This window comes from Penicillium cinerascens (genome assembly GCF_028974065.1).
Source record: "Penicillium cinerascens strain IBT 15544 chromosome Unknown contig_24_segment0_segment0, whole genome shotgun sequence".
NCBI lineage: Eukaryota > Fungi > Ascomycota > Eurotiomycetes > Eurotiales > Aspergillaceae > Penicillium > Penicillium cinerascens.
In genome coordinates, this window is record NW_026695290.1 from 2,705,220 (window position 1) to 2,730,693 (window position 25,474).

General features: G+C 49.0%; 10 protein-coding genes across 10 annotated transcripts; 6 read left to right on the top strand and 4 right to left on the bottom strand.

Annotated features, from left to right (window-relative positions):
- N7498_004125 (gamma-glutamylcyclotransferase family protein) lies at positions 1 to 714 on the top strand (the record flags this gene model as incomplete). Its single annotated transcript, XM_058451187.1, has 2 exons — positions 1 to 472; positions 533 to 714. The coding sequence occupies 2 exons, from the start codon at positions 1 to 3 to the stop codon at positions 712 to 714; spliced, it is 654 nt and encodes a 217-aa protein (XP_058310649.1).
- Positions 715 to 795: 81 nt separating this feature from the next.
- On the bottom strand, positions 796 to 3,201 carry N7498_004126 (iron-containing redox enzyme family protein; the record flags this gene model as incomplete). Its single annotated transcript, XM_058451188.1, has 3 exons — positions 796 to 1,743; positions 1,796 to 2,831; positions 3,098 to 3,201. The coding sequence occupies 3 exons, from the start codon at positions 3,199 to 3,201 to the stop codon at positions 796 to 798; spliced, it is 2,088 nt and encodes a 695-aa protein (XP_058310650.1).
- Positions 3,202 to 4,069: 868 nt separating this feature from the next.
- N7498_004127 (uncharacterized protein) lies at positions 4,070 to 5,619 on the bottom strand (the record flags this gene model as incomplete). Its single annotated transcript, XM_058451189.1, has 4 exons — positions 4,070 to 4,161; positions 4,214 to 4,387; positions 4,438 to 5,475; positions 5,523 to 5,619. The coding sequence occupies 4 exons, from the start codon at positions 5,617 to 5,619 to the stop codon at positions 4,070 to 4,072; spliced, it is 1,401 nt and encodes a 466-aa protein (XP_058310651.1).
- Positions 5,620 to 6,334: 715 nt separating this feature from the next.
- Positions 6,335 to 7,837, bottom strand: N7498_004128 (uncharacterized protein; the record flags this gene model as incomplete). The annotated part of the gene is made up of 3 exons (XM_058451190.1): positions 6,335 to 7,322; positions 7,378 to 7,614; positions 7,662 to 7,837. 3 exons carry the CDS (start codon positions 7,835 to 7,837, stop codon positions 6,335 to 6,337), a joined length of 1,401 nt encoding a protein of 466 aa, XP_058310652.1.
- A 411-nt stretch (positions 7,838 to 8,248) lies between these two features.
- N7498_004129 (uncharacterized protein) lies at positions 8,249 to 9,829 on the top strand (the record flags this gene model as incomplete). The annotated part of the gene is made up of 4 exons (XM_058451191.1): positions 8,249 to 8,593; positions 8,651 to 8,890; positions 8,942 to 9,027; positions 9,181 to 9,829. 4 exons carry the CDS (start codon positions 8,249 to 8,251, stop codon positions 9,827 to 9,829), a joined length of 1,320 nt encoding a protein of 439 aa, XP_058310653.1.
- A 1,315-nt stretch (positions 9,830 to 11,144) lies between these two features.
- Positions 11,145 to 13,596, top strand: N7498_004130 (uncharacterized protein; the record flags this gene model as incomplete). The annotated part of the gene is made up of 7 exons (XM_058451192.1): positions 11,145 to 11,410; positions 11,463 to 11,496; positions 11,552 to 11,565; positions 11,616 to 12,018; positions 12,218 to 12,745; positions 12,832 to 13,106; positions 13,182 to 13,596. The coding sequence occupies 7 exons, from the start codon at positions 11,145 to 11,147 to the stop codon at positions 13,594 to 13,596; spliced, it is 1,935 nt and encodes a 644-aa protein (XP_058310654.1).
- A 1,502-nt stretch (positions 13,597 to 15,098) lies between these two features.
- On the bottom strand, positions 15,099 to 16,788 carry N7498_004131 (permease of the major facilitator superfamily; the record flags this gene model as incomplete). The annotated part of the gene is made up of 2 exons (XM_058451193.1): positions 15,099 to 16,308; positions 16,361 to 16,788. 2 exons carry the CDS (start codon positions 16,786 to 16,788, stop codon positions 15,099 to 15,101), a joined length of 1,638 nt encoding a protein of 545 aa, XP_058310655.1.
- Positions 16,789 to 20,084: 3,296 nt separating this feature from the next.
- On the top strand, positions 20,085 to 21,317 carry N7498_004132 (uncharacterized protein; the record flags this gene model as incomplete). Its single annotated transcript, XM_058451194.1, has 1 exon — positions 20,085 to 21,317. The coding sequence occupies one exon, from the start codon at positions 20,085 to 20,087 to the stop codon at positions 21,315 to 21,317; it is 1,233 nt and encodes a 410-aa protein (XP_058310656.1).
- Positions 21,318 to 22,334: 1,017 nt separating this feature from the next.
- Positions 22,335 to 23,408, top strand: N7498_004133 (uncharacterized protein; the record flags this gene model as incomplete). The annotated part of the gene is made up of 3 exons (XM_058451195.1): positions 22,335 to 22,379; positions 22,508 to 23,180; positions 23,242 to 23,408. 3 exons carry the CDS (start codon positions 22,335 to 22,337, stop codon positions 23,406 to 23,408), a joined length of 885 nt encoding a protein of 294 aa, XP_058310657.1.
- A 574-nt stretch (positions 23,409 to 23,982) lies between these two features.
- N7498_004134 (recombinase RAD51) lies at positions 23,983 to 25,268 on the top strand (the record flags this gene model as incomplete). Its single annotated transcript, XM_058451196.1, has 4 exons — positions 23,983 to 24,072; positions 24,142 to 24,221; positions 24,318 to 24,385; positions 24,457 to 25,268. 4 exons carry the CDS (start codon positions 23,983 to 23,985, stop codon positions 25,266 to 25,268), a joined length of 1,050 nt encoding a protein of 349 aa, XP_058310658.1.
- Positions 25,269 to 25,474: the final 206 nt, after the last annotated feature.

Consider the following 25,474-nt stretch of genomic DNA (forward strand, 5'->3'; position numbering starts at 1 on the left):
ATGGCTCCAGATGGTCATTTACGTTCTATCTCGGACCCAGAGTCAGGGTACCTTCACTTTGCTTACGGAAGCAACATGCACCTTAAGCAAATGGCACAAAGATGTCCAGAAAGTGTCATCTTTGCGAAAGGAGCACTTCGCAACTATAAATGGCAGACCAATAGCCGTGGCGGGGGAAACGTTCTACTGGGCAACGCTGACGACGTCGTGCACGGTATCGTCTTCAAGATTCCCTCGTGCGAAATTGAAGCGTTAAGGCGGTACGAAGGAGTCGACAAGCAATTCTTCGTGGAGCAAAAGCTTGTTATTGAGCTAGAGGCCATCTCGGACCCGGAGCTCAGCCGTCAGAAGACTGTTGATGTGGTTGAAGTGCTGGCAAAGCAGAATTCTGACCATGGACAACACGACATTTCAGCCACAATGAGGCCAGCCCGCTCAAATGAGATATGCCAGGCTGAAACTAGACTTCCAGGTACTCTCCCTTCAAAGAGATGGGATCTTGTAGACGTACTGACAGATCACACTTAATTAGGATCCCATGAAGCCCTGGTCTACATCAGCACCCCCATGTACAGCTCGCCCGGTACCATTAGGGACGAGTATAGGAGGAGGATGCAACTGGCAATAGCAGACGCGAGATTCTTTGGTCTGTCTGAGGATTATTTGACATGCTCATTAGGTCCCCTCATCTCCTGCAAGGATACAGATGCCTAGATCCCATAAAATCACTTGATTGGATTTAATAGTCTCTCCATAGCCCGAAATTTTGAATTAAGCTTCTATTCAGCACTTTCGTTAAGCGGCGCACATCCCCAATGTATTTGTGTCCCCAGCTGTCTTTCCCAATAATTTCTCTAGGGCCGATCTTCCAAGGCAATAGCCTTTTTCTATGTCTTTATAGCACCCATCATCGGTATTTTCAATTTCTTGCATGCAGCTGAACAAACTCTTTTCTTCCCTTTCGACGATCACCTTCAATGCAGCTTGAATTTCCTCGCTGAGCAACTCATGTGACCTAGCAACAGCCTCTTTCAATCCCAGGAATGCCAGTGCCAGACCAACAAGAAGCCCAAACTTTTCATCGGGGCGATTTGCCCATCGAAGCATATTATCAGATAGTTCGATGCTTTCCGCACTTTGTCCTTGTTTCCTAGCGAGAATAAACACATCTTTCAGACATGATGGGTTCGCATCCCTGATCCATTGACCGCTGGATATCAATTCGAGGCCGATGTCAACAAGACTATAGCCTGGTTGACGGCTTATCTCGGCCATGCCAGCTGGAATATGTGCTTCTATCGCAAAGCCAGCTTGGGCCCGTAGAGCAAGTAAGATACTTGAGTAAAGCGAGGTGGCAGTTCGAGCGGGTACATTGATCATATTTTCCAGGAGACCGATGTGGGCAAACCAGAGTGCCACGATATCCGGCAGTTGGGATTTGGAAGGTGGATTCAAAGGTAATTTTCCAGCTGGGCACTCTGCGTCCAAACGGCAATTTGGGAGCTCCTCCATGAATGCGCCGTTAATTGTCTCGTCCGCATTCCGAGCTGCCAGGGTTGGATGATGGCAAGCCGGATCCTGGAGGCCGCCTACAACATCTCTAGAGGCCACCGCTACTCGGAAGGTGAATCTGTAATACAACCAGGTGCTGTTTTCTGGGCCAAGGAGGTCAATCCATGCAATGAGAGCATCCAGTTCCTCGTTCGTGAAAGCCCCGAACATTCGTCCGCCCCAAGATAATTCCTGTACGAGCTTGCTCTCACTACCCATGCCTGGCTGAACCCATCTTTTTGACTGGGCAAGCGCCTCCAAAAGCTTCTATATGTTTCTGCTCATCCTCGTGCTTCCATAAGCTAGAGTCAAGCCATTCGGCCAGTGTGCGATTTCCGATCTTCACTTTGCTTTGGCAATGGTACTTGGGCGAGACGGTGGACTTGCTTTTGAAAATCTCAATAGTTTGACGAGACAGTGAATCAGTCGGTACTATTTGACTGACACATCGCGAGGCTTGAATGCCCGACTCGGAAAACCCGTTGCCGTCGCAAGGGGACACGGCCAATGTTTGGGATAATGTGTACCCGGCCTGAACGCGTCTCCAATGTTCCTCGAGAACGCTTGGTGATTTAGTCGCTTTTATAAATTCGAGATAATCAATCACATTTAGTAACGCCATTCCAGTGTGTCCAGAATCCGCGTTATCGATGCAGATGTGGAGGAGGAAGTAGGAAGGGTTGACGCCAAGTTCCTTCAACTCGCGGGCAGCCATTAGTGCTTCCAAGCTGATAAGTTCGTAATGCATGTTGAACCCGAGGATCTCAGGAAGAAACTCGTTGGGAAAGAGTGAGATGAGAAGTTGGGCAACGGCGCCTTTCCAGGAGCGCTGATCATCCATTGCTTTCAAATTGGATGATTTGATAAAGTCGTGGCTTTGAGGGTCTTGCAGGGGGCATCCAATCTCTTTCAGAAGCTGGTTATAAACCAAGTCATGGTTTCGGGTGACATCTCCGTCACCAAGCTCTTCGGACAATATCTGCCATGCGTCCTTGGTCACTCCGCGGAGTGCAAAAGGGGTGGTTATTTTGTGTATATGGCTCAGCCAAGCGCCGTCCACAATTTTTGCTGGAGCTCGTTGAGCGACCCAGGTCCTCGCTTCCGCGATGTTTCCAAAAAGTGTCGGTCCCACTCCCAGTTCCCTTCGATCATGGTATCTTGCCCATTCGTTCATTGTATTTTCGTGTTCATCGTGGATGAAGAATCGAAGTCGTTCGGCATCATAGCTTTCAACGCGGAGAATTCCTTTTTGGGGGTCCTCGAGGGCGAGGGAATCCCTTCTGCCATCATAGCTAAGAGCTCATCGCGAGCTGGTTCCAGCACGGTCGGATGCTGATCCAAATTGTGAATCTGGAAGTACATATCCTGGTACCATTGGATGGGCCTGGGAATTCTTCGTTCCAAAGTAGGCATTTTTAGAGCTTTAAATGCTTTGCGAGTGGAATTGAGGGAGCGCGAAGCTGACGTCGAAGGATGTTTTTTTGAATGGAAACGGCTAGAGAGCGTGACGAGGAATAAGAGCACGGCCAAGGCGACGAAAACGTACTCATTGGCCATAATAAGATGTCCCGGAAAGTTCATAAGAACTCCCATCTTGGATGATGACTCCTGGGTGAGAGAAGTATGCTGTAAACAGAAGGACTTGAACATTCGGACTGCTCAAACAAGGTTCTGAAATCCTAGCTCGTAGCGTTTCACTGCAGCGTTACGCTGGCCAGCGTATGCTCCTGTAATACCGTGAACTCCTACCCATTAGATGAACGGGATCGGCGATTTCAGCTCGCCACAATCTGCAAGCTGTTCACATCATAAGTCGCTAGCTCACCTTATGTATTGTGCAGTATGGACCCCCGTCGGCGCATTCAGTGTATTGAAGGGATACAGTACTGGAAATACATTTGTCTGGCAAGTATTTCTTGGCGACTAAGCCAAAAATACAGCTGCCAAGAGACCCTAGAGGGAATATACTTCGTGGGAAGTCGGGACTAAGGGTGTACTTTTGTCTTGGACCGAAAGTGGTCTGTGGGTGTATATACGTACGATTGAAACGGTCCTATATGTACGTAGCGTACGACACTCCCCACTGCCTGCGGAACTACACTCGCAGGGTCCACCAAATTCCAGGAGACCATAGCGTTGACTATCGTGAGAGCAAGCATAGCCGATAATGCCTTGAATAAGGATAGCTGGCCATGGTATGCCGAAGTGCAAGTTGAGAAGTTAGATTTGAAATTGACGTTGTGCAAGTTAAGTTCCCTGCCAGCGAGTCCTTGCGCTATGAACGATTCATGCCTATTAATTTTGAAGCGAGTCTGAGCTTTAGAGCACAGCTTCGAGGTTCTTTTAAAAGAATTTCCTCTCACAATCTGCATACAATACACCTTTTAAATTACGAGTTATTTTTATAATATTATACATGGCCTGAGCTCTCTTATGGGCTCCTTCTCAACCTTGAAAACGAGATTTCTCAACTACGTATCGTGTTGTAGCATATCCATGGATGGATCTGTCTCTCTTGCTACGCTACTTCATCCTGGATGTCCGACTCGGAGGCATGGTCTATGCCAAGGAAGCACATCACAAGAGTAGCAAGGACAATATATAAGGCGCCTGGGGTGAGTTTAGAATAATATATGTCCAGAGAGTCGAAGAGATAACTTACTCCAAGTGCAGCACATAAAGGTATACCCGCTATGCTGCGTGAGGAAGCCGCCAATTATCGGGCCTAAAACGGTGCCAAGCGATGCAGCAACGTCGTCAAGCGAGAACACTCGAGACATGCCCCCTTCAGGTCCAAATATACCAGGTGATTTCTCTTGATATTCTCTGACAATGGCTGTCGAGGGTTAACGGTATGCTCGAGAATCTAAATCAGGTACCACTCACAAGAAAGTTCGACAGGGCCTACATTCGCCGTAAATGGTCGCGCCGCACCAATGGCAAGAATGCACCCCGTGTACAAGGCTCCCCCTCCAGATTGAGCACTCGTCCAAGGGAGAAGATCAGTACCCGCAAGGCCCAATATCCCGAGCATCGCGGCTTGGAAAACAGCGGATATGCTGGCAGGGTACCGGACTCCGAAACAATCTCGTAGCCATCCGGCCACTGGACTAACTACAAGAGTCGGCATAATGAGACAAGCGAACAAGGAGCCGCTTTTTCCGGAACCCCAGCCAAATATTTCCTGTACATGAAGAGGGAGGGTAGCATGAAAACTGGTGCCAACCGTGTTTGCCGAAATGGCAACGAAGATAGCAATCAACGCCCGAACATCCGTAAGTATAATGCGCCAGAAGTTCTCCGCGGGGTAGCTTGTGGGAGTAACCTCGCGTGGAGATAGCAACGGCCTCGTGGCACCGTCCACTTTCGATGGTGTTTCTGACTCACTGCTAAAATTTTGCACCGCACGATTTTCAATCATGGCAAGACGGGCGATGAAGTCGAAAACAAGAAGCAAGAGCGGCACCGACCACGTCGGCCAATAGCCAACATACTCCAAAAGCCAACCAGCAATACACGGCCCACCTATCAGTCCACCGTATAGAAACGACATCATAATGCCCTCAACTTTGCCCATATTGTCTCCTCCCACAGTGCCAGCCACGGTTGCGAGGCCGATAATCCAGACCGAGGATCCAGCAATGCCTTGCATCACACGGCCGGTAAAAAGCACCGAAAGTGAAGTCGCGCCAGCGACCATGCCAGTACCGAAGATGCAGGCGAAAAGCGAAAAGAGTAGTGGGAGTTTTCGATTCGAGATTTTGTCAGCGAAGTGGCCGATGATGGGACCCGACACAACCGAGACGATTCCATGTACGGCGAGGACAAGTGAGGTCAGTTCCTGGATTCTGGCTTGGTCCAAGTGTAGTCGCTCTCGAAGCATGTATGGGAACAAGGGCACGAGGAAGCCATAGATGAAGGTTTCTATCGCTATCAGATACTTGCTGGATGAAGACCAAAGGCATACGAACCCGAGAATAAGGCGATCGCGATCGTCACTAGGATGAACCATTGTGAAGACCTCCAGCTTGTGCCCATCTTTTCACTCTTGAAATGGACATTCCCCATGTTGACTGAAGGTTTTAACCGGGCAGTGACAATCGAGGGGTTAAACTTGCTTCGTCATGAAAGTCTGGAGGGAAATCAGACATGCATTGAACGAAGGATTCGCGGTACAGGGATCCGCCACGATGGAATGCGATCTCAGCGCACGGGTAAGATACGATCAGTATTGTAATGTACCATGTACACCATTAAACCGGGCGGATATTCCTGGGGATTCCGAGCTGAGATTTGAGTTTCTTTTGCTTTTTTGTTTGAATCTTAGCGATATTATTTATTTTATTTTGATTTTAATTTCACGTCTCAATCTGTATTCACTCTAGCAGTATCCAATGATCTTAAGACACATGTCATATTCTGCATCCTCCCCGGCAAGGAGGTCAGGCTTGCCCCGGCTCCATGGCGTAGTAATTCGAATGTTGGCCGTACCCCGAAGCTATTGTCAAACCTCGGAAGAATTTCGCGTGCTTGTGCGTATATATTCATTGGGGAACGTTCGAAGTGACTATAAGTGCAAGTACATCTGTATTTGCATAGGATCCATACATGCCAATGTATGACGATTGTGTAGTATATACACTTCAATGTTAATGGTCGAAACAATTCCGGCATTCCAATGCCACGCCTGTCAACTTGAGGAGCTTCAAGTCAGAAATGCACATGCAGCCGAATTTGAGCACAGATGACACATGCAGTCATCGGTGTGCAGTGAATAGCGGATCTATGTCTGTGTTTTATCAATAAAATTGATGACTTTCCGTCCTGTACTACTCCTGACAAATCCCGCATAACTCGGTAGATATTTCAAATCGAACAACTCTTCATTGTTTTCAAACACCCAAAACAGCTTTCGTAGCTCCCGTGTCAATTCATCATTGCTAGTTGTGCCCGGTTCATTATGTCGCAGCACACGCAGCTCAAGAACAATGTCAAGATTGTTCTTGTCGCCTTCATTATACCGCCGAATGATCTGGTATTGCAAGATTCCCCATGACTCGGTTCGCATTGCATCCTGGATGACGGAGAATTCGAAGTACTCTCCGTACCAATCAAAGCTGATTCTTCGGTCGCGTCCATACAGACGCGCAACCTTGTAGTGAGCTACATCCTCCGGCGAGATGATGTTTATCATTGACGCCGGCAAAGGATGAAGCGAGCAGACATCACCGCAGACGTAACGGATGAGAGGATGACGCATTCTCTGGAGTGAGGTTTGGATAAGTAGTCCCTTCTCACCATCAGGAACAGGGTGAGCACTAGCAGCCCCTGGGCCTTCAGACTCTTCGATGTCGAAGGGGAATACCTCAAGATGCATCAGCCGCTGGTCATACACGAAATCGGCATAATTCTGTCCCTTTGAAGCCTCCGTCAGTTGTGCTGGTGAAGTGGCCCAAGGCCCGGCCTCTGCACTGCCAATCACCGAAGAGACAGCTACATTGGGGAAAACGGAGCTCAGAAATTTGCGCTGAGCTGGAGTCATCGGCTCCGAGGTGTATATAATTTTATTGATCAACAGTCGCTTTCTTGTCTCGTTTGGCAGGGTGCAGATGTATCTTGTTAGCTGCATGATTTGACCTGCATCCCCGGCAATGGCATTGACTCGGTATTCAAGCAGAGTCTCAACCATCTGGTCCTGTTCCATCATGCTACCAGCGCAAAGGACCGAGGCGCCGGACCCCTCGAAGGTTTCGGCCATGAGATCTAAAGCTCTATTCTCTTTGTTAACCAATTTTTCCGTCCTGCGTAACGTACACTAAGCATTACCTGTACAAGTGTCCCGAGACGTGCATTGTCATAACCCAGTCTCCGGGCCCCGTGACTCCACACGAGCGCAGGAGAGCTCCAATGGCTGCTCGTTGTTGACGAGTCTCTTGCGAATCCGTTGCAAAGACCATAGGGGAGCCTTTTCCGGATCCTCCTCCAGTCGTACTGATGTATGTTTGTTGCCGATAACCATTTCGAGGGTCTCGATCAGTGGTCAATCGAGCGATCTCCTTGTACCTAAGATATTCAGTTAGAGCCGAGGGAATTGAAGTGAGAAATCTTACAGAGCGTCTTTCCAGGTCAATGGAAACGAAGATAGCTTCAAATCTATTTCTGGACTCCATTGTTTCGCCAGCAAATTACACAAATCGTCCCTGTTCGGGGGATATTCAGTATCGGAGTAAAAAGGGTGGATGCTAGCAATGCGCAAAACATCGCTTAAGTTGAAACCGTTCGCCATATTGAGATTGGATAAAACCTTCTAAAATCGAGAGCTCATCCCTATAATCAAGTGTCGAGCGGAATTTAATGCTTTTAAATATTCGTGACGCCATATTCGAGATACATCGGTCACCGTGGATACCAGCGGGGCGCGGTATTCACTAGTTTCATCCACTAACGCGGTATTTCGGTACCAATCCTTGCCTTTGCCACTAGGCAAAGGATTACTTGCTCGAAAAGCAGATCACTCCTGAATGATCGGTCTTTCTGCAATGTTTCCAACTGCGGGTAATTGATACAACTAGCTGTATTTGGCCTGAAAGACTAGGATCGTGTATGTATCAAGGACTGCACTTAAGAAAGGTCGGTCCTTCGAACTCCATATCCGTAAAGACATTCTTAACATTCTTTGGTCACCACGCGCGCAATAATGAAGAAGCCAGTCGACAGTTTCAGCAGCATCTGCTTTCCTGAAAATAGTGACTATTTCTATCACCCAGGGGAGGTGGATCCTGAGACGCGATCTGCTTTGCTTGAACAGTATCATCGCGAGCTTGAGAAGTGTAGTCCTCGAGAGACGTGGGCTGGCGATGCGCACCAGAAATCGGCACCCTATCCAATTCTCGGTAGTGTGGGTCATCAGCGTCAGTTGGCAGACCTGAGCGAGGCATTAGTACTGGCAATCACCGATATTGTTCAAAGATGGTGGTCGGACGTCGATGCTCGCTTTCCTGAGCGAATGCCGATCGATCCCGTGGAGGAGAAGCTGCTGCAGGTGAGTCTAGATCTTCGACATGAGTGAGATAGATATTTGCTAATTACAGTGACTCAGTGGATGGAAGGGCTGGGAACCGATGTACTCCGCCCATACAGATTCGTGCAAGGCTCTTGGAGGCCAGACTTTCTGCTTGAATCCTCCGAGGATCCGGAGCAGATTGAGAACTATCGGATCTGTGAGATTAACGCTCGGTTCTTTCCAAATGGCTTTCTTTTTATCGCATTTGGCCAACAGGCTCTTATCAATATGGGCATTGAGAAACATGGTCTCAAGGGAGCTGCCGACCCTAAAAGGGTAAGATCTTCCGTGCCGTTGTACAAGACAAGCAAGTCTAACATAACGCAGGTTATCACCGGACTGAGTAAGCTTGTTGACCCTTCTCTCCCCTTACATGTGGCAAAGGGCGAGGAATACGGATTCGATATTCGCATGTGGGTTCCATATCTGCAAAAAAAATCTGGACATGGATGTCAAAGTCATACCACCCGAAAATCTTCGGCTGGTACCCGCAGCAGCTCCAGGGGGTTACAAGCTCTACTGTCTGTCTAGCACAGATAGCAAGCAACCACAAATAACCAATGTAGCTGGCGAGTGTTTAGAAGAATTCATCAGCTCGGACTGGAACTCCATCAACGAGAATTGCTTGCTATGAGCTATGAAATGCTCCAACAAATCAGTCTTCGCTGTTTCAACGACTTGCGGACTGTATCCCTCGTTCATGACAAGCGCATGCTAGGCCTCGTCCTCGAAGAACTGAATACCCTCGTCTCGCGCAACGTGATTTCATCGCGCCAAGCTAAGATCCTTAACAGGGGACTCGTCCACACGTTTATCCCCGGATCGACCAAGCTGAAGAACCTTATTACGACTTGCCAGTCCGATACCCTGTTCAAGGACAAGCATATGCTCAAGCCAGTCCGCAGCGGTAAGGGCAAGGGCATCTTATTCGGTGATCAAATCAGCCACGATGAGTGGCTGTCTATTCTTCAGAGTATGCGAGACCCGTTCCTGAAGGATGGGGAAACGACATACGTTGTTCAAACGCAAGTTCAGCAACGACGATATGATGTTCTGCTCGAGGAGGAGAAAGGTATTGGGAACTTTCCTCTCATTGGAACATTCCATATCACGCATGGTGTGTTCCTCGGTCTTGGACTTTGGCGCAGCGGCCCCGGTCGTATTTGTGCTTTAAGTCGTGGAGGATCTTGGGTGTGCACTGTGATCCAACAATAATGGCGCAAATCTTGTGTTCCTCTCGGTGGCCAGATTCTTAAGATGTTTCTAGCATCTTAGAAAAAATTCAATTTGATTCGCTACTAAGTTCATCTTGGTGTTTATTCGATCCTCTAGAGATTGTTTGTCTTCTTGAGGTGGAAAAGAGTAGGATTCACCTTCGCCAAGCTGCATCTAGCTACGCCGCTCCGTGCTTTGATGCCTGACGGTTTATGCCCCTGTTACACAGGCTGTTTTCAAGGCCGTCTCAGCATCCATCATGTAGTGATTTACTCTGAAGCTCTTAAGGAATTGCTAAGACCAGAATTACATCAACAAGCACCCCCTTTCACATCAAGTATGACCCGTAACGCATATACGTACGTGACCGTATCGGTACAGGCGACGTAACCCGAGCCTTTTCACTCAAGCACGGCCCGGTCCGGAGATCTGGGTTCATCTAAAAAGTAAAATCTCACCGCTCATCCGTACCTGGTGAACCTGATTTGATGGACCAAGATAAATAGCTTCTTGGCAATGAGGCGGGACGGGTAGATCTGATCCGCATTCAGACACTAAATGTGGACTCCAGCCTGAGAGCGCTGCAGAAAAATAATCCTGCCCGCAATGAAGTCATATGTACAGCCTGACTGTAGATGTAATTTAAACCCACATATCAGTTGTCTAGGTAGGCAGGCGGTCGGTAGGTACGGGTAGGTTTCAATTACATCTGCAGTCAGGCTGTAAGTCAAATTGATCGATCGAAATGCAGATGCGGCACCTGCATCCAAGGCAGGGCTCCATGTAGGGACCAAGGGGGTCCGAGCATACTCGGGCACAACCTTGAAAACTTCTCAAACCCAAGGTCCGCGGTGTATGGTCAACGGATTCCGGCCCGACTTGCTAGCGTCGTCAATACCAGTGGAGCTGAGCTACTGAACAAAGTACTGTGCAGTAGCGAGATTAACCTGAAAACCCAAATTAGGTAAATCCTGTCGAGTGGAAACCGAAACGTGACTGGCTAGACTGAAATAAAAGGAACAGGTCAAATTGTTACGTGATAGATTGGAAGAATGAGAAATTGGAACTGATGTAACTTCGCATAATCTGCTCCAGAGAAAGGAACAAATCACGTTCGCGAAATCTATACCTATAGCTAATCTAGCACAGACTGGCTCGGACGAGCTACTGAAGCTGAAGTCGCCCGCATAGGGTGCCTGATTGACAATTGAACCCCGCGGAGGAGCGTTCGAGAGTGGGCAAATAATTAACTTAGACATTATCAACATCCTGGAAACCAAAAAAAGTTTGCCATCCAGCTCTGCTAGTCATCATTATGGATTTCCAAGCTCCCAAAAAAAATCTGGCCTCTCTGCCCATCGTCAACTTCGAAGCTATCGCCAACAAGGATGCTGCCGAAATTCAAAAGCTCGTTCAAGCGGGCCGGACAGAGGGCATGTTTTATCTGAACCTCCAAGGCTCTCGGACGAGAGCAATCTTCGAAGATATCCCCATTCTATTCAAAACTGGGAACGACTTTTTCAGTCTCCCCGCTGATTGCGAGGAAAAGACCAAAGCCCTTCGAACGGGGGTAGAGCGAGGGTAAGAACCGATCCTGCCCAGCTTTTGGTTCATATTTGCTAATGAATTTTAGTTACCACCCCAGTAGAGGATTTGAGTATTATGAGGTGCGTATACCCATCAGGCACTACCGATAGACTGTCTCTGATCAACAAGCTCTAGATTCCTCGCGATGAGTACGCTGCTGGAAAGTGGGAGTTGCCCGCCACCCTGCAACCGGAACAAGAGCGCATCACCCGAACAATGAGAACCTTCCATGGCGCCGTGCAACAGTTCTCACCGAGCTGTGTGCCAGTGTCGGCATCAACATTCCCGAATTGAGCGACGACTTCTCAACTCCCAGCGACACCGCGCTCAAATTCGTCTACAAGTTCCCCATCCATGAGCCCGGAAAGGTGATTAACGACGCTCACACCGATTTTGGTCTTGCTACCTTGCTCTGGTATGACGAGGAAACTACACAAGTACCAGCCTACGATGAAAATGGGAAACAGACACAGGAATGGCTAACGATTCCCGTGGTGGAAGGCTCGGTCCTTGTGAATGTTGCTGATGAGCTGGCGGCTAGGTCTAATGGGTCTTTGCACTCCACTGTGCACCGTGTAGTTGCGCCACCGGGTGCTAAGCGAGTGAGGAACGGGGTTCTCTATCTTTTTCGGCCTCACAGAACTTGAGTGACAGTACTCGAGCTTCGATGCTCGAGTAAATTCGGCCCTACCATCTGAATCGCCAGAGCGAGTTACCCTTGAGCTCCGAACAAATGAAGGCGTCGTGAAAGCCAATATTGACGCTAGCTCAGTCGACGCATGAGTATGGGAAAAATTGAAGGGTCTCACTCCTGAATCTCTCATCCGTATCACCAATTATTTCTCGCCTAGTGCCGAAGCAGAATCCAAAAACGGTGTGGTAAATGGCAAAAGCCACAACGGCACAGCCGCCTCCGTGATCAACGTGACCGACTTGACAATAATCGCAGAGGGGTCTTCTGATCTGCCCCCATTCAACAGAAACGAGCTTGACCTTGGACGAAGACTCGATAATCGCCTCTTAGACCTGCGGAATGCGGGAAGCGGAGCCGTGTTAAAGCTTCATTCAGGAATGTGTCAGTTGATTGTGGAGTTTCTTGGCTCAAATGGCTTTCACTGGATTCATTCGCCCCGTATCATCAGCCATACAGTCGCAGGGGACAAAGAATACTTCCACCTGCCTTATTTTGGAGGTGATGCGTGGTTGGCGCAGAACGCGCAGTATCAGAATCAGATGGCTCTTTCTGCGGATATGGAACGTTTTTTCGATCTTGGTCCTGCTTTCCGGGCTGAGGTGAAGTCTCGTACGTCAGCGAGGCATCTGACCGAGGTGAGCAATTTTCCCCTGACTTATTTGTGTTTCGCATCATTGCATGTCTGTCATGAGACTTGTTGCTGATATTGTTTTTTTCCTAGTTTACTGTGCTAGGCACGGGTATGATCCTCGAGGAAAACTACTATGAAGTGATGGATTTGATGGACTCGATGATTATCTTTGTCTTCAAGGGCCTTCAAGAACGAAAAAAATATCAGGATCTCATCGAAACTGTTAAGAATCACTATCCCTCCTCGAAGGATTTTCGTATCGGTCTGGATGAGCACGGAAAAATTCCTCGGATCTCATTTAAGCAAGCAAAGCGGATGCTTCGGGATGAGCTCGGCTTCAAGACAGAGGATACAGATGATTTAAGGTGCGTAGCGACGCTATCCGTATTCTTGTTTGTCTTTATATCTTTTCCACGGCTAATGGAGCATCGGCCCTGTAGTGAAGAGGAGGAAGCCGCCCTGGGCCGGCATTTCCGCGAATCTCCTCACCTCGGCCAAACTGACCTTTTTACAATTGATCAATACCCGGCATTCTGTCGCCCTTTCAACACGCACCCAAATCCGGATGCTCCAGGATTCACGAATTCGTGGGATACCATTGTGCGAGGTCGCGAGATCTGCTCAGGCAGTCAGCGCATCCACAAATACGAGGAGGTCCGCAAGGCTAAGGCTTCTCGTAATATGGACCCAGATTGCAAGGAGTGGGAGCACTATGTGGCGGCTTTTAAGTCTGGTATGCCACCTCATGGTGGTCTGGGTTTGGGTCTCAATCGGCTGCTCCAGGGATTCCTTGGTCTGGATGATGTCCGTGAGACTACCCTGTTCCCAAGAGATGTGCATAGAACCGCTCCATAAAATAAACACCGAAAAATTTATACGCTGTATATTTCAGCTTGTATACCATTTCGCCTTCAATTCTTCAAATTGGATTCAAATGTTTATTTTTCCATGCTTTTATTAGGTGGACTACTTGCTGCTCATGTATGCACGCCCCCAAGTCTATACCGACGCTAAAGCACTTGTGTATGGCGGCGCTAATTCGAACTTCCATCATCCCAGAATAGATGAGTGACTACATCCTTTTGATGACCAAGGGGTTTTTATCGAATTTGGTGTACGACCATGGAAGTCAGACTACTTAGCGGCGTGCTTAATTCTACTCGGTGATTAAAAAGCGGCAAGGGGTGAGCACTAAAACGGAAAGGGAAAGCCAAGAGTGACCAGACATTATCCGGTACATATGTCTGCGATGGTAGCTGTTTGTTATGTTTAGAACCTCGGAACCGAAACAAGGCCGAAAATCATGGCCCATGCTTTGACCTCGCAACACTATTGGTCTGCTATATCATGACCTCGACTGCTGTAGGTGACACAGGACCGCTCGAAGCAGACTCGTTCTAGACCACTAGGTCCAAAATCAGGTAAACTTTGGAAGAAACAAGCTCCGGCTCATTATCTTGTTTCCAAGAAGGTTCACTCGGAGCCAGTGGTTCGAATCAGGCAGTAAGCAGTTGGTGAAACTTAGGTACAAACACAAGGGAGAGAAGGATGGAATGGATCAATCAATGATCTACGGCTGGGACAGTAGGCCCCCAACTGCCGTGCCCGGCGGATCCCAAAGAATTTTAATTCTTGGTACTTTATTTTGTGGGATGTGCGTATATGTGCGCACAGGGGAATGCAATAGAGTTTATGTCTCTGCCAGGGGATGCCGACCCTCGGGACTCCCAGTTCCGGGTTCGGGAGCTTGGGACTCGGGATCCCACCGACCGGTGGCTCAATCAAGTCCTGTTTCTTGAATTAATCGCTTTTCTGATTTCTCTGTAGCTCTGAAAGTCGTTCGTGCGACCAGTCGCCGCTCAGACATTACAAAGCTAACTTCGCCGCTCGGCAGACCTGCTCGAATTTTAAAGCGGGCCGAGAAGTGGAAAAACGGGCCGAGTGGACACACGGTATGCCAGCTGGAATGGCCGTGTGGGTCCGGATTGCTGATATTCTGATATGCAAATCGCCACCTGCACCAAAATTTTCCAGCTGGGGAGATAAGGGTTGCACAGGGCGGCTGTGGACGGAAACTGGTTCGTCGCCCTTTGGACAACCTTGTCCGGGTGGGTCATTTCTCTACTGAGTTTGTCTCCACTGCGGACGCTTAACGAGATCAGGTAAAGGTTTTAAAGATTTTTAAACAAATAGTATGTTCTGAGCTCGCGCCCCGGTAAATCGTTTGCGGACCAAGTGTCCATGCGCCACAAAAATCAGAAAGTCGTCCCATCATTATGTACCTGTATCCCAATTCCGTATCTATATTCTATCCGTGACAAAAATGCTGTATAGTAGAATGTTGAAGACAAATCAAATCAAATAGCAACGTCGTCTCCGCCGACTCTGTCCTTCGGGCCGATTCCTCTTCTTTGGACGGCAAAGCATCCGATTATGATGCCGAGTCCGGCAAGGCCAGTAGAGCACCAGAGACCGGTGGAGTATTGTTGGGCAAGGCCGTGTCCTTTCTTAATGTCGACTGCTTCGGTGGTTGCGGCAGAAATAGCCAGAGCGACACCAGAGCCAATTTGAAATGCAGTGTTGAGCATTCCACCGCACAAGCTCTTGACCTCGACGGGCACGCTGGTCAGGATGGTGGTGCTGGTTGTGACGAAGATGAAGGAAACGGCGGAAATGCTGATGAGCGAAGTTGCGAGGTTGTTCACCCAGAAGTTTGTTGTTCCAGTCGCGGTCAAGGCACTCGGGATTGGTGCCAGCACGGAGAGTATCAGGCCAACGAAAAGTGTGTACTTTCCGTTCATGTACTCGAGCAGCTTGCCCGTTCCCATGGAAGCGATGAAGCCGATTACACCCATGGGCAAGAAGCGAAGGGCGGTTTCGCCAGCCGAGAGCCCGTCGACTTGCTGTGCGATCAAGACGATGTAATAAATGACGTTCTGGTAGCTTCCGTAGCAAGTGAAACCTGCGATCCAGAGACCGGCAAAGTTGGGAAGCTTCCACAAAGACAAGGGCATCAAAGGGTTGCTGATGTACTTCTCCAAAAGGACGAATGCAACCAGGAGGGCAATGGACAAGACGAGGAGCACGATGACAAATGGGGTGCCCCAGCCATAAACACCGCCACTCGAAAGGACGAATTGAAGAAGGATCAGGCCAACGGTGGATAGGACGGCCCCGATGTAATCCATCTTGGGTCTCACTTCCTTGACGGAGCGATCGCTGGGCAGGACAATCAATCCCAGGGTACACAATGAGCCAGTCAGAATAACAACGATGTAGAAGATGTATCTCCAGCCCAGTGAAGTGGTGAGGAAGCCACCCAGGATAAGACCGGCGCAGAAGCCCAAGGTCCCTGAAGCAGCGTAAATCGACAGACTGCGAGTTCTATCAACACCTGTAAAGTAGGAGCTGATAATTCCAATCGCGGAAGGTACTGTCATTGCAGCTCCAATGCCCTGGATACCACGGAAGACCGTGAGCTGAATAAACGACTGGCCGAATCCGATAGCCAATGTCCAGATAGAAAGCCAGAAGAGGCCAAGACAGAGAATGAGCTTTCTCCCATAGCTAATATAGAAGTAAGCGATAATTCAATCAAATTCAAAAACAATGTCCTTACCGGTCGGACAAAGCTCCAGCCAAAAGAAGGAAGCCACCAAAGGTCAAGGTGTATGCCGAGATCATCCATTGCAAGTTGGTAGTCGACACATCGAACTCATCCTGAATCGACGCCAACGCCATGTTTGAACTAGTCATGAAAACATTGTCCAGAAACTGGGATCCTGAAGTAACCAGCAAAATCAAGGAACCTCTCCAAGAAGCAAGCCGACCGAACTCTTGAGGAAGCTTCTCCAGAGTCATGGCCTTTTCGTTGTCAGTCGGGGTACCGACTGCAGTAGAAGCAATTGAGCCAGAAGAAGACTCAGAAACAGAGATAACGGTAGTTTTAGGGTGTTTAGTTAAAGGAGTGACAGTGTCTCGCAAGCCATCCCCATTGTTCCATGTGGCGTGGCCACGAAGCCGATTAAACCAACCGATAATCGCCATTGTTTCGTGTCAGATGGAAATGAAGAATCTAGGACGCGATGCCTTACATTTATAGCTTCTCAATTAAAAAAGAAAATCCTTTCCAAAAAATCCGAACTATGGACCTGCGATGGATAAAAGCGGGTACAGTGGGTATTGCTCTCTTCAGGAGACATCCGTGTGGACCAGCACACGCAATGATCTGACTCCCGCGGCTTTTTACCAGCGAGTCATCGCTACTGTCCAGCTCATGTGGGACCTGATTTCTAAATTCTGGGAAACTCATTCACTAGTCACTATCATAATGCCTCACTGATACTCGAGTCCAGTCCCCAAGATTGACGAAATGGGGCATCGACGAAGCTTCTTTTTTCTTAATTCTTAATTCAACCCGAACTACTCTAAGATCTGCATGTTTTGTGGTCCATATCTTTCGACTACGGACATTCGCGGGATGTGTGGGAGATTAATGATCTGGACGATCTGTATGCTCAATCAGTGGCCGCAGTATGAAAATCGGAGACATGAGACACCTGTCCTCCTTTCCCCCCTTTCTTTGTCATTCCATAGCCATCTCGTTTGACGTACCACCATCCACTCTGAGATCGCTTGAAAATGTCATCTTTTGTTTTACATCATGAAAGTGGAGACTGAATACCTCTCGCACATCACAATATGCTCAGTCTGCTCAGTCGAAACACATGTGTCTCCGGAGGGTCCCGCATTCCCTAAGCTGGCTTGAAACGCATCTGGAGAAGATAGATCTCTAACATTGCACCCAAAGCCTACGTCACAGACGGTATCTTGGTAGGATCACTGCGTAGCTCATCTGGCAATGGTCTAGATAATGCCGACTGTTGAAATTAAAGTTCTCTTTTGCGCACTAGTTAAGCGTAAGACAACTTACCGCAACCTAATTCAGCTGATCTCGATCAACCAATTCTTAAATGATAACTAGCGGCTACGAAGTTTCCAACTGAACCAACAACTCTTATTCCAAAGTAAGAGACCATCAGCGAAAGCGTTACGCAATCGAGCGCTGTACAAGCATGTGAGTAAGGCGTGATCATGATTCCGATCGGACACTATCTCAGAGGTACCTTTTCAATGATCATCGTGAAAGTTGCGTCAAACGAGGGGGGGGAGGGGTTCTGCAGCAGGGAGTGCAAGTGTTGCGAGAAAGAAACCTCCCACGCCTCATGGGTGGTCGGAACAGGCATTGTCCCGAAAAATGTGGATGCCGATATGCTTTTTGGAAATTTCTACTAGACGCAGGAGATTAGAGCTTACGCCAGCTTTCAGCCAAGACATGTCGATAGTGAAAGTTCTTTAGCCGTCGGGAAACCCATGCTCATCACCCTAATATGGGGTGTTTGGTATCTTGGTAGTCGAGAATGTCCATATTCAGACTCTGGTTGACTTGATTCTTTATCTAGTGTGATCTTGATGAAATACCTAGACCCTGAATAGACCCTGAATAGACCCTGAGCAGACCCTGAGCAGATCCCCGCACGTTATCGGTCAGAAGCACCTGCTAAGCAACGAACTAGACCGGATAGTTTCGGCAATGAAGATCCTCAAAATTAAGGCCGTACCTCCGAAAGGGCCGGTAGTTTCATAAACTAAAGATTCGTCATATCCTCAACCATTCGCGTTATCCCCCCTTTTGGCCCTTGTGATGACGATCCGGCCTCCCGATAAGGATGATCTCCCTTTTCCATGATGATCGCCGACTAGTTTCCGCCCCTTATCTCAGTTCGAGAGCCAAGGTACAGTTGACGCGTCCACGATGATCGCCAAAGACCCTTGGTGGGTCTCCCATTTTGGAACAGTTGTCCCGGCTCCAAACTGCCACTAGAACCATTTGGGTTTAGAACTCCTGAGGACCAAGACCAGTGGCCCCGGACATGACCCTGATCGGCCGTCCTTGTTTTCTCCCATCAGATTACCGCCCCTTCCCTTGTACTGTAAATGTTCCCGGCTCTCTACCCATACGTCAATATCTGCACCGGGGCTCCGGTATCTCATCCCTGTCATCCACTCCGCAGATATTGCCCTTCCTTGATTTGCCCAATGAACTCCTGTTGAGCATAGCTTATCAGCTCGAGTCACTGGGTGGCGTCAGTACCCTGGCCAGCGTCAATCGCAGTTGTTACTCCGTGGTTGATTTCCATCTCTAATAGATATTCTTAAAATCGCGGATCACAAAAGGTATGGGTTATTATAGGCTGCCGAAAATGGCCGGCTACAGTAGCTGTTCGCAAATTTCTCCATCAACGGGCAGAAGTGAGGAATATAAATGTGATGGAAAGATTCCTCTTACTATTGCGGTATCTTGAGGATATGCAGAAGTCGTGCCGGGATTGCTTAAACCCGATCCTAACGTTTACCTGCGTGATGACCGTGAACATGCACAGTCCATTGCCTTAGAAAAGAGTCATGTCGCAGTGGCATGTCGCATGACTGTGAGAAGTTCGTCGAGTTTCTTCTGGAGAGAGGCTCAAATCTTGGGTCTCGAGATTCACTCCGTCGCTCCCTATTGCATCAAGCGGCTTTTCAGGTTTTCTCCTGAACGTTGGTTGAGTTGCTGCTGGCGGGAGGCGCCGATCGAGCAGCGAAGGATGTCTCCGGCCAAGCCCCATTGCACATGCCCGTGGGGTCCTGCCGGTTTCATTTAGCTGCTCAACACTTAATCTTATATGGATATGACCCGGATGCGAAGGATTTGCAGGGGGTCAGACTCCTCTACACCTAGCCGCACGGTCAGTTATTGATCATTCGGTTGAAATCTTGATTAAAGGACAGGCAGACGTGGACTCTAGGGATCTAAATGTAATGGTCCCGCTATTTTTGGCGGTGTAGAGAGATCATCCTAACGTGCTTTACTGGTGCGACATTTGTGCGAAGCTGGAGCTGATCCTAACTCTATAGACCAAGGCGGTGGGAGTCCGTTGGATTTGCGCAGACGGAGAGGTAATGAACAATTAATTAGGCTTTCGCTGAATAAGGCTTTTGAACCAGAGCGGTGTTCTCCCTGAGCGGGGTCGAAGGCGGGTGAGTTGTCTCGCTTCCCGGGGGCAAATTAGATGTATAGTGGCGAGCTTTGGCCCAGGCGCACGGGACCGTGCGGAGCTCGCGTGGCTCGGCTATTCCTGTCAATCTAGATCCTCTCGTCATAATCCGGGGTAGAACGCAGTAAAAGCCTTTGCTCTGCCCCCTTTAGGTCTTTTTTCTATCCAATCCCCACTTCGTCTATGATCGTCGTTGCGTTTCTCACCTAGTTTGTCTCCGCTAGGCGGCTTCGTCTGCAGTTCGAGATGAACAGCAAGCCTACCATGAACCGTGGCAACGGTGCCCTGGACATCAGCCTCGCTGCACCTCAGGGATGGAGCTATATCGCCGGTGACACCGTCATTGGCATGGTTTCTCGCCATGCACCAATAATCACATCAGAGGCTACCGTGAAACTCGCTTTGAAGGGACGGGTCAAGATCCAGGTCCCCAAGGGATTCGGCGCATCCCACGATCGCCCCGGGCCGGTCTATAAAGAACTTCTGATCCCCAAATGCCATACTCTGTTCCAGGGTCCTCTTCATATACCAGATATCAGTGACTCCGTCTATTGGCCTTTCGAGGTCGGGATATCGCCCTTCTCCCAGGACTCAGCATTTCAAGTCAACGGAGATTCACTTCCGAGCTGGGACGATATATGCAGCTCTCGACTACCTGGAACTTTCTATTCAGTCGGAAGCCACCCTTCCAGTTCTCTATCAGCGTGCTGGGTCGAGTATTATCTCGAAGCCGAGATGCGATATGTCCAGAAGGGCGAACAAAAAGTCCACACTTCAACATGTCCCATTCAAGTGAGACATACCCCGGAAACTATCTTCAGTGGGTTTGGCAAGCAACGGAGAACATTGAACCGAAGCATCCGAGGCCAGCATTTGCTCCCAGCGCACCAAGAGGATCGCTCGTTCGGACGAAGAACACGAGAGTTCTTCATCCATCCCTCGAATCACGCACCCGAGCTTCACTACAAAGTCGAAGTCTACGCACCAGCAACCGTCCAGCTCGGGAACCCGTCAAATATCCCATACAAACTGAAATTTGAGATCCTACCGCAGACAAGCACCGCACTCAGAGATGTCGAGTTAAAAGTCCTCTTCAACTCAGCCAAATTTATCCTAAGATCTGAGACCAAGGTGACCACAGGAACTGCACTTCATTCGCTCTCCAGTATACATGGCTCTCGTACAGACCTTGGAATAGAGCAGGCTTTCAAACAGCTCGATGCTTTTCCTTTGATGATTCCCTTGACCGAGAGAAGCCAGACTCTCAATATCGGCAAAATGCTTCAGCTTACTCTCCACACGACCGGTCTAAAGGCTGGTGAAAAAGAGCTATCGGCGACGGGACTCATTACGCCGAACTTTACTACTCATACCTTGCGGTATTTGAATACGCTGCAGGCGGAATTTTCGGTCACGGTCGCTGGAAACACCACATGGTTGTACGCAAGCACGCCCCTGACGATTATAGCGGAGATGTGAGTGCTCGCGTGTGGATCTAGGTGTTTATTGCTGTATATATTGAGCGATTTCATGATCATGTCTTTCATTTTCAAACATATTCAGTTGTGTTTGAAGCAAAACCTTGCCCACGTCACTGGATATATAGTGGACCCAATATATATCTCTATGAAGAAAAACTTCAACTTCGCCAAAACCGTGGGCAAGCACTTAAAATGCCTCGAAATCAATATTAAATCACCTAGGCACCTATAAGCTTGACACTAACAAAAGAAAAACCCATCCAACTATGGTTGCGACCGTGTGGACTTATACCAGAACAAGCCCTGTTGGGTGGAATGGGCAACCGAGGGAAGTGGCTCAAGAAGTGTAAAAAGCCGAAAACTTCCATCAGCCATCCAAGTGGTCGAGCAGTAACTCGGCTATCGCATCTTCCTTGGTCTAGTGGTCATGATTTCCGCTTGTCATTAACACCGATAAGCGCGGGAGACCGGGGTTCGATTCCCCGAGGGAGAGTTTATTTTTTGCAGTTTCCATGTTGATCAACTGCCAAGTGTGTGGTTTGAGCAATTTTTGATCACAACCTAGGAAAGATAAGTTCTTATTTTTTCTTCGCAAAGAACTATCGAATTAAAATCTCATCACTGGCTGACAGCTGCGAGAATGGACGCAGCGAGGAACATTACATTGGTCTTCAGTGGCACGAGAGTACACCTGGAAGCACAAGCATAGATAGGGTAGTGGAAGTAACGAACAAACGAGGAAATACACCAGGCTAAAGTCAAAATGCAAGTTCTTCAGAAAATTTCTGGACTGAGAGAAGTTTTAGTGGCTTCCCTGTGATCATCATGACTGCCAGAACAGGCAGGCACTGTCCGTTCCCTCGCACGACTTAGATGAGAACTTCGCTCGCCCATCTCTGAATATCCCCAGGTACTTCCATCTAGTCCATCTTCTGTTCAAATGAACTCGGCGTGATATCAGAACAGCTCCCACCCCCAAAGCGGTCTCGGCTGAAGGTGCAACACGAATCTAAACATGGCATTCTGGGTTGGCTGGGCACTGTGGGAGAAGTTGACTTTGGTATATCCATACCTCGCCCCCGAGAAATATGGCCATCCACTGACACCTCATCTTCGCAGGTTTTGGTGTTTCTGCTCGTGCGACAAGCCATCCTGTGATGGAGACTGGTGTACTGACAGATTTCTTAGGTACTCGTGCTCATTGCTGCCTCTCTCGTCCTGCAACTTCAGCAATGGAGGACGCGCAGATACGCAGCAGCCGAAGCTCACCAGAAAGTGGAGGATTCTGAGCGGTATCCCATGCTCGCACATGATGACATTCCCTTTGGAGCAAGAGCCCTTGAGAGAGGAGTGCAAATCGAAGGTATCTGGATCTCCAACCACAACACTCCAGTCCAAACCCCTCATCAGCCGGGAACTCCCATCGAAAGCCGCTCGCCCAGTCCTGCACCAAAATCAATCCCCTCGCACTCTGAAATGAAACTGGCATCACCGGTCTATGAGAACATTGCGATTACTCGTGCCTCTCTGCCGCCATTCGCCCCGGCTCCAATGCACTCCAACGCAGGCGTCTTAGCAGGGGACAGTTACACTCACGAATCACAACGACCCAGAGGAATGTATTCCTCCATGATGGCATCCAGCTTCCCGATTCCACCCAGCACCTCCCACCGCCGCAGTGATACCTTGGTCACTAGTGACAAGCGCGCCAGCTTCCACAGTCGAGTCTTCCGTGCAAGCCAACTGTCCGATACCAAGGGTCGCGCCAGTCCCAACGACCACGACGAGGCAGGGTTGGGTTCAGCTGGCAATGACGTCGGTGCTCGGCCGGGGGACGAGCAGCAGGCTTCACGGATGACTAGTAAGTGCCTATCCCGGTCATACTAGGAGACGGTTCCCAGGTACTAACACGGCTTTTATAGGACTTCTTCGAAGGCGGTCATCGGAGGAGTTCAGACGCAAGATGAGTGCGATCTTCAACGAGAGAATCCATATGAATACGCCGAGCGATCAAACCCAAGACCCCCCCACACTGCAACAAAAGCGACGCACTTTTCGGAAATCTCTCCTCGGGCCTTTTCGTTCTTAAATTCGCCATTTTGTGTTGATCGCAGTGCTTTGGTCTTCGAGTTGGAAGAGGTAGATAGTACTTTAAAGTGAAATGGCGGTTGTGATTCCCGTGAGACTGACGAGGATGGCAAATATCAATTCTCTTCATCTTTGAATAGATGCAGGAAATGTATCCTTTACGTCAAGGAAACATGGCCATGGCCATGTAAACTAAGGGAAGCCACGTAGATCGACAAGATAAACACTCGGCGAGGGGCATTATACTGTGTTTGGACGTTGCTGCCTGAGCCCAAATAGGAAGGATGAACACACACGTGACCGCGCGACGGCCTCGACGCGTCGAAAACGAAGGCGATTATTGACTCGTCGAGAGATCCCGGATTTCGCCACGAGCATTCCATTTCTTCGGCAGCGGCTGCCTGGTGACTCGGTTCTTCATCTGCGACTGTTTTCCCTTGACCTTCCGAGAGAGAAACCTGTCATTGCGCGACCAACCGTACCCTAAGACCGGACGCGTGTTTTCGTGTTGATCGAGCTTCAAACACCCGATTGAGACGTGCATACGGCTGCTACCGTCGGCTTGCCTCTCGAAAATGACCGCCGATAACATGGAGACTCAAGGCGAGATCGATGAGAATGGGTTGCCTGGCCCAGGTGCGCCTACCCCTCTTTCCGCACTGGAGGTAAGTGAATATTTTGGAGCCATCCTATTTAGCCGATTTGCGAGGTGTCTGACTCTTTTGATGTGCTAGGGACTTGCGGGCTTGACGGCCAGAGATATTAAGCTGTTTGTCGATGCTGGATACCACACTGTTGAGTCGATTGCCTATACGTACGCGTCCCGCCATACACTTGCCTGTCACAACGACTCGATGCCTGCAGGGTTCCTCTTTGATGGATGTGGGCTGACATGATGGGTTAATTGCAGACCAAAACGTTTGCTGGAGCAGATCAAGGGTATCTCAGAGCAAAAGGCGACCAAGGTCTTGGTGGAGGGTGAGTTTCGTTTTGCGTGGCAATGCCGCCCTATCTTGAGAGCGAGTTACTAACAAAACCATTCTAAACAGCTGCAAAACTCGTGCCGATGGGCTTCACAACGGCCACTGAAATGCATGCCCGACGAAGTGAGCTCATCTCAATTACCACCGGATCGAAGCGACTTGACACCCTGCTCGGAGGTGGCGTTGAAACTGGCTCAATTACGGAGATTTTTGGAGAATTCAGAACGGGAAAGAGTCAAATATGCCATACTCTCGCGGTGACCTGCCAACTTCCCTTCGATATGGGCGGAGGCGAAGGAAAGTGTTTGTACATCGACACCGAGGGAACCTTCCGGCCCGTCCGTCTCCTAGCAGTCGCTCAGAGGTTCGGACTTGTCGGAGAGGAAGTTCTCGACAATGTGGCATACGCACGCGCGTACAATTCAGACCATCAGCTGGAACTACTCAACCAGGCATCGCAGATGATGTGTGAAACCCGGTTCTCGCTTCTTATCGTCGACTCGGCGACTTCGCTATATCGAACGGATTTCAACGGCCGTGGTGAGCTCTCGTCACGACAGACGCATTTGGCCAAGTTCATGCGCACGCTGCTGCGCCTCGCCGATGTATTCGGAATCGCGGTTGTCATTACCAACCAGGTCGTGGCCCAGGTCGATGGTGGGCCGAGCGCCATGTTCAATCCTGATCCTAAAAAACCTATCGGAGGTAATATCATTGCTCACGCGAGTACGACTCGACTCAGTCTGAAGAAGGGCCGTGGTGAGACTCGTGTTTGCAAGATTTATGATAGCCCTTGTCTGCCTGAGAGTGATTGTCTCTTTGCAATCAATGAGGACGGCATCGGCGACCCCAATGAGAAGGATATGGAGAACGAATAAGTGCATGTTTGTTTATTGTTGACACGATGTTAGTGACTTGACGAGCCCTGAACCTTTTATTATCCAATATTTCCATATTCTCTCTGTAACTAGCGGCCGAAAAGAAGGTTCTGTGTATGATATTATAATATGGAATATAAGTTGCATTTTTGAATCAATGCTCCCAATTCCCATTGAAGTTCTCGGGGTCAATAGGGTATAAAGTG